This window comes from Pterocles gutturalis, unplaced genomic scaffold (genome assembly GCF_000699245.1).
Source record: "Pterocles gutturalis isolate BGI_N339 unplaced genomic scaffold, ASM69924v1 scaffold37612, whole genome shotgun sequence".
Lineage (NCBI taxonomy): Eukaryota > Metazoa > Chordata > Aves > Pterocliformes > Pteroclidae > Pterocles > Pterocles gutturalis.
The window spans coordinates 80,904-94,055 of NW_010109261.1; the positions used below are offsets into that span (position 1 = coordinate 80,904).

Sequence of the window (13,152 nt, forward strand, 5' to 3'; positions counted from 1 at the left end):
TTAAGCAATAATAAGGACTGAAGAAATTGTTCAAAATTTTTACTGTTGTGAAAAGGATGTGAAAAGGTACTTAAAATGGGGTAGGGATCTTTGATCATCTTCTTTAAAGTTTCATAATAATAAATAATAAACATACATTTAGCATATATTACCTTCAAATGATCATGCAAAGAAATTCCTAGTTGTTTTTAAAAGCTACACATAGTAAACATCTGTCAACGTGAACATGAATATTAGAAATTTATATTCAGAACGATTCCAGAAATAATGATATTACTCTTAAATATCTCCTCTGGTTTTCTTCCACTTATTATAATGCATTACATAATACTATATTGACAGTAATATTAACTAATTTTATTGAGTTGAATACGGTGCTGCTCATGAATTTATAAATTTGGTTACTTAATTTTCTTTAAGTCACTGAAAAGTTATATAAATTCCTGTAGCACCCTGAAGTGGAATTCAATATCCAATTAATAATCAGAAACATAAAAAAAGCTACTTGGAATAAGCAAATGTAATGACAATAGATGTTTCAGTGATGGAGAAACCAGTTACCCTTACTTATGTAGTTGTTAAATTAATTGAAATCTTTGTTAAAAGTTAAAAAAAAAAGGAAGTTGTCTGATTGCGTAGTGAGGAAATGCAAGTCTCACTGATCTGTTCCTTACACATGCAAATTTTATAAAATTGATAGAATGAAAGACTTGGTACTTGTGTATACATATATTTTACATATTTTAAACATTTGGAGAGCCTTTCTTAATTTTGGTCATAAGATAATATTAAAATAAATTAGTAGTGGAAAAGGGTTTTGAACAAAGCCAGATAATAATGAGCAAAGTGCAGATCAGTTATTATAACAAAGAAATAAACTTCGGTTGCAAGATGTTTCTGAAGTTCTGTTCCATGCAATTTTAATGTCCTGGTGATGTATACAGTTGAACTGCATTCAGTGTTACAGGAGAATATCAATCTTTCATAAAAATAAGCGTTCAGCTGGCCAACCACAGGAAAGTGGCTTGGATTCTTGGGATTCTGTTCCTTTCTCTATGTGGAGGTCACCTGCTTGGAGAGAAGTGGCAGAAATATTTTCATTCAGATTAATATATTTTTCAAAAAGTAATAATGGATTTCATAGCCATACTGTAGAAGGAGGTAGAGAGAAAACAATGTTATGATTATGAGTTTAATGTCTAGATTACTTGAAATTCACATTTCAGGACTGATTTTATTTTACTATTGACGATTTGACTAGCTGCAAGTAGCTACAGTTGGGCAACATGCTGAGCAAAAGTGCCCTGAAATACCTGTAGGTATTTCCGGAAATACTGGAAAGCAGCAAATCGATGAATGCTCTTATTGTGATTTCTGTGGTTTTAAAAATAAGAGTGTGGCAGCTATAGAAGATGCTAGGTTGTGATTCATATGTGTTGATTTGCAATAGCAGCTAGAAAATGTGCATTGTGACCGTGAATTTTAATTGACTGGGACAACAGAAGTTATTTGTTTAGATTAAGAATAGTTTAAGTTTCAAGGTCTTCACTTTTTCTGGGTCTCATTGTTCATGTAAGAGGCTTTTTTTTATATCATATCTTAGATGCAATTCTAACTTCTTTAGGTTAACATACAATAAACCTATTTATTATCTCGGTTCCAGGAAACTAGGTCACACAGATGTTGCATATGGAAGATTTCCCAAGGTTACTGGTGATTAGAGAATGCAGAATTCTTCATATCACCATAAGGGAGTTTAATTTACCTGAAGAACATTTTGTTGTTAATTAAAAAATTTTATGGCTGTTTAGTTTCTGGCACTTTCTGCTAATCTAGTGTTTTTACCTGGCATCTTCCCAAATTGCTCTTATTTTTAATAGACTTCTCCTTAATGCTTTAATGAGTTTAGCCTCTGTTCATCTTTGTCTGTAAAGACTTAGCTAGAGTGAATTTCAAAAATCTATACAACTACATTTTAATTATTTCTTGTTTCCTTGTGATGAGTAACTTTTTTTCCTTTATGGAAGTCTGATCAACTTCCTCCAGACATCTTGTATTTCCTTACAAAACAGTTTTCTATAGGGGAAATAATAAATTGCCTTTATTTCTTTTAATATTTATCCCTGTATTTCAAATCTAAAGGCTTTGTAATCCTGAGTCCTAGCAATTCATAGACTTAATTTTTCACATTTGTGTAGTTCTTGGAATTAGGTCTACCATAACATTCAGACAGGTTGGTTGCTCCACAAACTGTATAAAAAGCAGTTGTGCAGTATCTTCAGTTAATGTTCAACTTCCTTGATTTGCACATGAAAACTCTTTTGCTTTCAATGGCCAAGTAACTAAAATCCCACCATGATAAGATATCTGGCTTTTCTATCTCTGAAAACATTTTCTGATCTAGTTTCTGTCATTGCCCTGGAGGTCTGTAGCAATATATAAAGAATATCACCCAGCTTTGTACTTTTATTCTTCTTGACAGCTAGCCAAATGGTCTGATCCGTGTAAGCACAAATATTGTATTGTGGTTCTTAGGAGTATAAATATTTTCTAATATTGTCTTTCCCCTTTACCTTCTGTGTTATTCCTTTGGTAAATTTTGCATTCTGATCTTTCAAATCACCAGTAGTTTCTACATTTCAGTTGTGTCCCTCTTACACCAATGATGACCTAGATGCAGGGTAGAGTTTGTGTTAGCTGGCTGAAGAACAGTTCTCAGAATATTTATCATCAGATGAATTATTCTATTTTTTTTTTCTTCAGCATTTCTTTCTGTTTTCAATCACTACACCTCTGAATTTGGTTTTTAAATTTATTATTTGCATTATTTGTTTTCAGCAGTTTTGTCAGTATGGACTTAAATGTACATTCAGAAATGCCAGAATAATAGATCTTCAGTTCAGATGTGTAACTGTGCTGCTTTGAGTATTTTCAGATATTTAACATAAGATTTAAACTTCCAGAATCAACTAAACACATTTCACAGCGTAGTCCAAGATAGCACAAGGGCAACATATTTTAGTGTTTTAAACCTGCATATGTTCCTGAAGTGCTTTGTCACTCGGAACATTAGCCATCTGCCAGTAAGCTTCCTTTTGATGGGAAGATTATGGCAAAGGTTTTAGTGAAGCAGCAGTAGTGTCATTGCATCACCTCAGATCTCCTTGATCCATTTCAATCTGGTTTTGGAGTTAGTGTAGAGATTTCACCAGACTCATTGGCTGATCTCTGCTTGGTAATAGTTAAAAGTCCTTGCAGATTCTTTTAAGGCTGTCTGGGATTTTGGTAACAGTACAGGCTATTTTAATTTGTCAGCAAACTATTGCTGGATTAGATTCTTGATTTTAGGTTTTCCATTCTTTTCAGTTTCTGATGGTTATGCAGGTATAATCTACAGGGAGGACCTCTAATATAATACTCTACAATATCTGCTTTTAAGGTCTCCCTCTTCAACTTTGGTGTGCAGATGGTTCTGATAAATCCCATGAAGCAATCTGAACCGTAGGATAGCAAAATGGAGAGGGTGGAAGGCTCTTGCCTGTTCTTTGCCTGTGCCTTGCCAGACTTGCTTTTCTTTCGTGGTCTGTTGCTGAGTTACTTACAACTAAACTTTTAGAAGTTCAATCTGTGGGTTGTTTCTTTCTATACTTTTTTTAAATTGGATTGTTTGTTTGTTTGTTTTGCATTCCATAGGTCATAAATCATAAGATTTATGAACATCTGAGGGAAATGTGTCTTTTTAAGTCAATTGTCCAGAACCTAGTATTATGAGGATGCTACTAAAATCCTGCTGCCAGCAGTGCCCAAGAGCATCCTAGTTTGGTCTGAAACTCATGGGGCAGTTGTGACCTTTCCAGGTTTTTCTTAGTTACAATAATCTAAGTTTGTCAATTCTCTGAGCAGATCCGTGTAGTACCCTCTGTGTGGGTTATGCACCTTTATTTCATATCCGATTCCCCCTCTTTCTGATGTAGTTCACTGAGCTTTTGTGGATCTATAAAACATGGAGTGTGTCTCGAAGAAGCCCTCGGGATATTAAAAATTAATTGCCAGTCTCCTCTTTTTTTTTTTCTTTTTCTTTTTTTGTTTCCTTTGTGTGTCTATGTGTGCTGGAAACTTTAGCATCTTTAGGCTGATTATCTCAGCCCTCACTCACTCGTCAAGTCTTGGAACTCAGTCAAGTTGGCAGACTGTGCTCAGCTCGCTAGATCCTCCTGGCCCAGGTTTTCAACAAATCTGATCAATCAAGAACAAAATTGTAGAATCTGAACCTTGTAGTAAATGTTTGTTTGGGTTTTTTTTTTATTATGCTTTAAAATGTAAATTTCTTATGTGCTTGTTTTCAGAAATGACAACTCCTGACTTGCTATATATGATTACAGTGTTAGAACTACAGTTAGACAAAGTTACAGTTTAACTCACCTGAATGTGAATTGCAAATAATTAGAAAAGAAAGAAAATCAAAAAGCCCTGAAAGTAACACATCTGTCAAAATTAACTGAAAACTATTTCCTGGTGAATTGTACCTTGCTTGAAATCTGGAATGCTATTGTTTATAATAAAAATCTTTACTGAGACAGTAAAAGATAAGGAGATGCTGTAAAGTATGTATCGAATGTGGTATTCGGTCTCAATTTTGGTATTTATCATAAGGTTCATACAACGTAGAGGTTTGGTTCTAATACATCAACTGCTTTTAATCCAGCAGCGAGACTTTATAGATAAAACAACTGAAGTAAGGCCAAAAATATGCTTAATTCCATCAGGGATAGGATTTCAATATTGAGTGTTAATCCAAAGTGTCACCTGTCACTGTTTTCATGCTCTGAGTTGTTGTCAGTTTTTGTTATAACGGAGACATGTCCTCCATCCATTCTCCATCCTCCATTCTCTCACCATCAGGCGGTGAGAGAAACCAATTTGTGGTTTGCTTTTTTTTTTTGTAAATTTGTTTTTCTCTCATTCTGTTTAAATATTTTTCAAATCCCATAACAGTTTTCCATGTATATACTTATTTTCTCTGCTGTCTGAAATGTTGCTATAATCTCCTGGGCAGCAGTGGCAATGTGGTCTGTTCTTTGTCTTTTTGACTGGCACAACTGCAGTGGTTTACATTTTCTGTTAGAGCAGATTGGTAAAGCTGGATTGATGGGTCTTGGGTGGAGGCTGGCCTGATTTACTCCTAATTTCTCATGCCCAGTGATTAGTATGTTGTACTTTTAAAAGCTGTTCTACAATGTAAGATACTCCAGGGAATTTTGAGCCTGAAAAGTGGTGGTCTGTATGAAAGGACCGAATACTCATCAAAAAGCATTAGAGTTGAATGTAAAGGACAGTTTGCTCTTTTATTTGAATATTCTTTTCTGACTTGTTTTAGGTACAATAGCCATGCTTCACATTGCTATGTACGCGATGTATGTGTTAAAGCTAGTTAGTATACTGCAATTTGTTTAAATGTTATTATTTTCTACATCTGATTAAAACAGCTAATTGCCTTTCCTGCTAATAAATAGTATGTTCTTGTAAAAGGTAATATTTTAAATTATTGAAGCTCCATTAAACTCGTGCTGTTTCAGAGGTTGTTTCTCAGTTTTGGCTTTTATTTTTCCAGACTAGTCTGTTCCTGATCTTTAGACAATGTCTTCAGATATACTTTGTAAAGTGGATAAGCACTGTCAGATTCAGCAAATATTTTTACACTTTACTGCCTTAATCATATGTGTCCTGGTTTCAGCTGGTTCAGAGTTAACTTTCTTCATAGTAGCTGGTGTGAGGCTGTGTTTTGGATTTGTGCTGAGAAGAAGGCTGATCACGCACTGATGTTTAGAGCTGCTGCCTATAGTTACTGCAAGGACTTTTCAGCTTCTCTGCTGTGCCAGTGTCTGCAGGGGCAGGAGAAGCTGGGAGGGAGCACAGCCCCAGTTACTACCCTAGGATTTGACCTTAGGTTTAGGACTGAGACCCAAATTGCCCAGTGATCAATTCCATATCATGCACATCATGCCCAGTATATAAATGAGGATGTGTCTGGAAGTTCTCTCTCTTGCTCTGGGTTGTCTCCCTCTGGGTTGCCCCTCCCTCAGGGTCGTCTTGGTCTCTCGGACGTGTGGAGTCTTATCTCCATTCTGGGATTGCAGTTTCGGGACTCTCCCTGCTCTGGGATCGTTAGCTGGGAACAGGCTTAGTCTTGGTCATAGGGTGGTGATCAGTATCACTGTGTATCACTCATTTGTATATTTGTATATATTACTATTATTATCATAGTCATTATTATTATTATCATTATTATTGCAGTTTAGTTATTACATTGTTCTTATCTCAACCACGAGTCTCCTTTCCCTTTACCCCTTTAATTCTCTCCCCCACCCCTGGGAAGGGGGAGGGTGACTGAGCAGTTGCTGTGTTTTGCTGCCAGCCAGGGTGAAACTACAATAATATGATAGTATGATTCTACCTTAAATATGTGAATAGATAAAATGGGAGTTTAATGTATATAGGAAGTCTGTGTTTTTGTAATTTTCATAGAATAAAAAAATAGGAGTATAGATATGTCAGTGGCTTACTTTTAACTTGCTTTATTTATTAAAACTTTATGCATACCTAAATGTTTATTTAACAAAACCATTTATTTCTTTCAGGGTTTTTAGGAACCTCTTGTGAAGAGAAAATAGACCCTTGTGCATCATCTCCCTGCCACAACAATGGAACCTGTTATGCGGACAGACTTGCCTTCTCCTGCAGTTGTAGTCCTGGATTTACAGGACCAACATGTGCTCAACTGATTGACTTCTGCTCCCTGAATCCTTGTGCACATGGCATTTGTCGCAGTGTTGGAACCAGCTACAAATGCCTCTGTATCCCTGGTTTGTACCAGTTACATGTTTTGTAAATCTTCTAATATTTTTATATGTAGATTCCAATATATAGTTTAAAATGACCTTTTTATTTTCAGTATATAAAACACATTGAGCAGGTGTTCTATCTGTTTAGAATAATGACAGGAGTCTGCACATTACATTTTGAAAATAAAAAATTGCAGAGTAAACATGGAAAATACCCACTGATAATGCCCATATGGTTTGGTTGATATCTGCAGCTGTATTACAAAACCGTAGTCTGCAGGATAAATCTTTTAAAGGTGAGGTATCAGTGTCATTGAAATTACAAAATTTGGTAGAGAGAATGGAAAATGTGTCACTAATAATTTGTGAAGGAGTAGAAACAAACAAAACAGATGAACAGAAGTAGAGAAGGAAAAAAAATTTGGTTAACCCAGAAGGTTTAGTTCTGCCATCCATGTTTACATAAATTATCTCTTTCCAGAAGTTACAGTGATACTGCTTAGGTGAGTATGGCTGGTAGACTCCGCTGGTAGCTGATAATATAGCCTAACAGTGCACGGTGTCTGGGTTACATTTTGCTTAGCTCTAGATTTTTTGCTTAATTCTACCAATGTAACAGACTATTGGAGTGCTTATAGCTCCCTTTATGTATTTTAACAATGGTAATTAATAGGTGAAGTAGCACTCAGAATGAATGATACCACGTGCTGCACATCCACTACTTAAGCACTTACAGAGGGATCTTTTTTGTCATTTGAATGATTTTGGCACTTTGGTTTTTTTTTTTCAGGTCTGTTCCTAGAAAGCTATAAACCTGAAAATTGCAGCAATTAAGGGGAAAATAAATCTCTAGGGTACAAGAGATAAGCTAAGGAGTGATACTGGATAGTTAGTAGCTCTACATATACATAACATTGTGACATGTATGTTGGTCTCCAGTTACTTTAAGAGGAATACCTTCTCTCTGCTGCTTTGCCTTGCCTTGTGGGAAACCAGTCACAATTTTCCAGCTCTTTTTCCTTCCTTCTCAGTTAGCAGGATGTGGAGGTATCCTACCAATTGCAAAGGTTTTGCCTAAAGTAGGCAAATACTCCTATAGGTGGTGAGTTTGAACAGTAGTCTGAACATCCAGATGTTTTCTTTTTAGCCTGTTCACAGGCTTCTCTTCCAAAAAGGAGTTTCTCATTTTCCTCCCAGGAAAGAAACTCACATCCATTCCTAGAACACTTCAGATCAGGATAGTGAGGCTGTTTAAGTGACCTCGCATGTTTTCAGCTCAGATGTTTCTGTGAGTGGTTTGGGCAGTTTTCATCTGAAAAGAAGAACTACATTATGTAATGCAGAAGAGTATTTCCTAACATGTGGTTTGTTTTATGTATTTCAGGAGGTGAAGATGATAATTCTTTCATTACAAATTTTGAGTCTTCCATTCTGAAGTGTTTAATTGCTTTGCTATTCATTTGCATAATAGAGGAATCCTTAGAGAAAAGGATTGGGTATTGAGATGAAGAGCAACAGGCCTAATCATATTTAAATAGAGCTAGCACATCCTGTCTTATTGAGAGCACAAACTAGAATTCATATCAGTTGGTAATTAGTTCCATGTCTGAAAAAATATCTTTTTGATTGCAGGTAGTTGAAATTGCCAGGTGTTGTTTTCCTGAATTCTTTTTTAGAACTGAGAATTTAATAGTTTAAATATTTAGCCCTTCATTGTGGGTATTCTTCTCCTCACCCAGCCCCCAGAAGGACTAAATAGCAGAGGGAGTGGACAAGAATAAAAGGTTTGCAGTTAAAAAAAAATCCGGAAAGTCAGGAAAAAAAAACCTCAGCAGGTAGGAGTATGAGAGTTACTTGGTAGCACCAACCTGTTCCTTGACTGGCTAGCAAGTGTTTTGTTAACTTGTTTGGATTTGTAACAGAAAACTGCTCTTTTTCTAGCTATTGAATGGTACAAGAAGTTGGGGCATGGTTAAGAAAAATGTCTACAGAGGATGGAGAAGCTGTTGAGACGAAGAGCTGCCTAACACTGGGCAACAAGGAAATGTATCAATATGTTTTGATCTCTAAGTGTTTTTTAATACATGACTAAAAAACCCAGAGATTGATGAAGAGCTTTTTTTTTTAAGAATACCAATGCTGTGTAGGCTCTGGGAAGTTCTGAAAAGATTTGTCAGGATTTAAATGCTTTGAATTGTAGAAACTGAAACATAAAAAGAGATATTTTACCCTTGTATAAGTGATGGGAAGATATTTCAAGTCAACAGAAACCTGAATTTCCCAATTAGTGTAAAAAAATTTTCTTCTAAAATTCCGGTATAAAAAGGGATCCGATTTCCAAACTGGAGTGTTGGGAGCTGTCCAGCATGAGTACCCTTTCCCGAGTCATCCATGGTAGGAAAATGTAGGCTTTCCTACAGAGAAGCTTTGATCTTTTTCAGAATGTTCTTCGCCTGTGGTTCAAAACCAGAAAGCTAGTTAAATATTATTGGACAAATAAAAGCTTTATTTCTGAAATTTGTCACCTAAACCTGATTAGAAGTTGTTGATTAGCTTTGTTGATTCTGTGTCACACTGGACTGAAAAGTAGTCTCACACGTCTCATGTTATGGAAACTTATTTTTATTTAAAGAATATTTGTGCATTTAAAGTTAGCCAGATGAGAAGCCATAGAGGCTGCATCCAACATTATATATGGTAGTTCTTTAATTGAACTCTTTTGTGTTGCTCCACATGTGAAATTTAATGGGAAGTATTTTTAAAAAAACAATTTGTTTTTTTCCAAAAAATTTGTAGAGTGCTGTAAACTTCACTTTTAAAAATTACAACTTGTTTTAGAAGGACTTCCCTCTACAAATAATATTACTTGCTTCATATCAAGGTGGAACTAAAGGTCAAATTATGAGAGTTTGTCATTAATCTGTCAGTAATTTAAAAACTTGGACAGTTTATTTCAAAAGATCATTAAAGAACTGCACCTAAGTGGTAGCAAGGTAGGAATAGTCAGAATTGTTTGTTTTCTTCTGTTAGGCCTTTTCATTGTTATAAACATTGCATTATGGGGTTTTTTTGGGTTTTGGGTTTGTTTGTTTGGTTTTTTTAAATCTTAGTAGCAAGATTTGAACAAATTACCTTCAGAGATTTTCCTTAGGAGTTAAAGGCATACTAGATAAATGGGAGTCAACTTCTTTGTAGATCATAATTTAGAGGGCATCATAACACACCCTTTGCCAGTGGTTTGGGTAATTATTTTGTGTAAGGCAGATGAACAGTTAAACTTGAAGATTCCTGTGTTCCAATTCATAAAAAAAAACAGCCCTAAAGTAGTGACTACAGAGCACAGCATAACACATTTTTTGTATGTTCATCAAAAAGCAGTTTGACAGACTGGATAGTTTACATCTCTGGTATATTAAAAAGCTGGATTCTCTTTAAAATTTTGCCTGCAGAGACTTTGGCGGTCTCTGTTACAATTACTTGTAAAGTGGATGATAAAATTTGTGTGCAGTTTACTAACAATATCAAGGGTTAATAATAAACATACTGAACTACATAAAGATATTACCATACATTTGCAGGAAAGAGATTGTCTCTGCCTCTTGACCTTGAAGGCTTGCAAGCTTTCAGTATCAGTGTGCCAGCTCCTAGACTTCTGACTTCTTTGTACAGGAGTCTTTCACTTTCAGACATGTCCCTGAATTGATATACTTTTTCTTCTTTTAGATGTATTAATGTTAAATTTATTAAATGACATTTTAGAACTCACTTGTATATTGGTTATGTGGTATATCTGAAACATACTGTTTTAAAAACTTTAGAACCTGCCACTTATTTTTTATGTTCAGTTCCAGGATGCCATGTTCTTTCTTTCTTTCTTTTTTTTTTTTTTTTTGAGGTATTTGACAGAGGATATAATTTCTTATTACATAAGCAAAGCACTGCAGAGTTTTGCTTATATGTGTGACTTGAATGCCATCCTTCCTTTATGCACTGTTTCTACTAGCAGGCATAGTGTCAGCTGGATTTTCGTCTGTGTTACTTCTGCCTCACAGATTAAACAAGAGAGGAATTCTAAACAGTTCCAATAAGCCTGGTAGGCAGTTTGGTTTCCATGCTTTTTTGGCTAGTATAACCTACATCATCTAATAGCTTGTGCAGAAAAGCTAATTTGTAGAAGTTAACTTGGAAAGCAGTCTAATACTTTTGAATGTTGCCATTTCCAGAAGGGCAGGGAAAAATGCATAAGTTATTTCTAAATTGAATATACTTCTTTTTCAAATTTCTGCTGAGAGGGCTCTGTGGAATTCAAAAGCCTATGCAACAGTGCCTACTTTGTATTACGTGTGTGATTTTTTCAATTGCACTTTAAACTTTACCGTTACATCTTTACTTATATGCTACACACCCAAATTATTAATATTTATCACCTGGCCCTTTACAGGCAACAAAGAAATACCCAGTGTTTGGACATTAGATTGTAGTTTGTGTTGTGTTTTCACTCTTACCCCATGTTGAAGAACTAATATTGATGAAAATTCTTGTGCTTATTTGTTGGATTTCTCGTGTAGAGCCTGGTTCATGAAAACAATGGGATCCCATTGTGTCTGTTCATGGAAAGTTTATTTAGTCCCTGAATCCTAAAGCAGTTTCTTCCTCCTCTTCAACCTTTTCCCCTCTTTACACTCCATTGTTTTAACTGAGCTGCTATTACCAATTTCAAATGCAAATATTTAATATATTCTTTTTTAATTTTGTCTGCCCCAAAGCAAAGAAATCTGTCTAGAAATTGAATAACTTAATATCACAGCAAAGGTTTGCATTTGGCTTTCTTAAGACATTGAGGTATGGAGTTTAAAACTGCAAAGCACATGTACAGACATTAACACCTGACCTCGACTTTATGAAAATATATAATAGCACATATAGAACATTTGTGGAGGAAAAAAAAAAAAAAAGAGGAGTGTCCAAAACATTCCACAGCGTGTGAAGAGTGGTGCCCACTTGAGAAGTCGTACTGTGGAGTATGATTCCTCTGCACTTGATTTTTTGCTTGTGTAGCTTAATAGGTGGTTAATAGGAGAGCAGGTTTATCTCAGTGCCTTTGCAGAGGCAAGTGCAACATTTGTTCTGTAGCAGCAGCAATTTTTCTTTTCTGTGTTTTACCTTCCTGTATTTTGGAACTCAGGCAGGAAATGCAAGCTCTGGCAGAATTGTCTTTAGGTTAATTCCCATTCTAAACTGTCTGTGAGCCCTGCCATTGCCTCTGTTTCCTCATCTTGTTTGCATTTTTACATTAAGACAACCAAGCAATCTGCCCATAGCTGGTGAGAGTGCCTTCCTAGCATCCTGCTGTCTGGAGCAGCTCCTCTCTCTTACTTAATTGCTATATAAGCTCAGACTTTAACTGAACACCTTTATTTCTCAACTATATACAATGCAACTCTGTTAGTGAGTGGCCGTACATGAACTCATACTGTTCCCTGCAAAACAGAGCTCTCTTGCACTGTATCCCATTAGGCCTTCCCATAAGGATGGGATTTTTGTCCTGGTGCCTTGATTTGCTGAAGTGTTGAGTATAGATAAGCCCAGGAGATCACTGTTGAGGAGCTAGTGTCCAAGAAAGCCTCAAAAGATTTAAAATTTGTTCTTTAATTATTTATGAAGGGAATAGTAAGCTTCTCTCTCTCTCGTTAACCTGATAGTGCAGACGTTTTCAAGACACTGACAAGCACTGCTGTATCTTTTGCTCTGTCAACTGTTCTTGAAGGCTTTGGCAAAAGCCATGGCTTCTCCTCATCAGCCTGCGTGACACAGATCGTGTGTTCCCTCTCACATTTTCCCCCTTTGCTGTTTTTAATGTAGCCGTGTGCAAAGAGGGTGCACCTTGGCAAGTAGCTGTCTGAAAACCATGCCAGAGAGCACCAGGCAAATATCCTGGCCTCGTCAAGGCCACCTCCCTGTTGTGTAAGAAAGAGAAAGAAAGATTTGGGAATCCAGAGGAGAGTGGCAACAGATCTGTTCCTGCCTTTGTAAAAACCAGTAGCAGAAGGACAGTCATGTAGAGTTTAGGGGATTTTTTAGGTTCCCTGTCCATTCCCCAGCCTCTTGAGAGAGCACATCAGGATGGGACCATCACTGGCAAGTTCTGCTTGAGTTCATGAAGGTGCTGCTATTGAAGGCACATCCAATTTCTAGTGACCTGGAGAAAAGAAGTTTAATAATAGTAGTTGGCCTTTTTGAAGCTACAATGCCCAATGTGTTTTTTTCCCTGCTCAGGACACAGCAGCTGGAGAAGTGTTGTTAATGTAGG

At 36.2% G+C, this 13,152-nt stretch overlaps 1 protein-coding gene across 1 annotated transcript in view; it reads left to right on the forward strand.

Moving 5' to 3' along the window:
- The window catches only part of DNER (delta/notch-like EGF repeat containing), a gene marked incomplete at its 5' end in the record, with an annotated part of 78,028 nt that overhangs the window by 43,355 nt on the left and 21,521 nt on the right, over positions 1-13,152 (forward strand). The window contains one exon of the mRNA XM_010072914.1: positions 6,639-6,863. Coding sequence (XP_010071216.1) covers positions 6,639-6,863 — 225 coding nt within the window. The remainder of the gene's footprint in view (positions 1-6,638; positions 6,864-13,152) is intronic.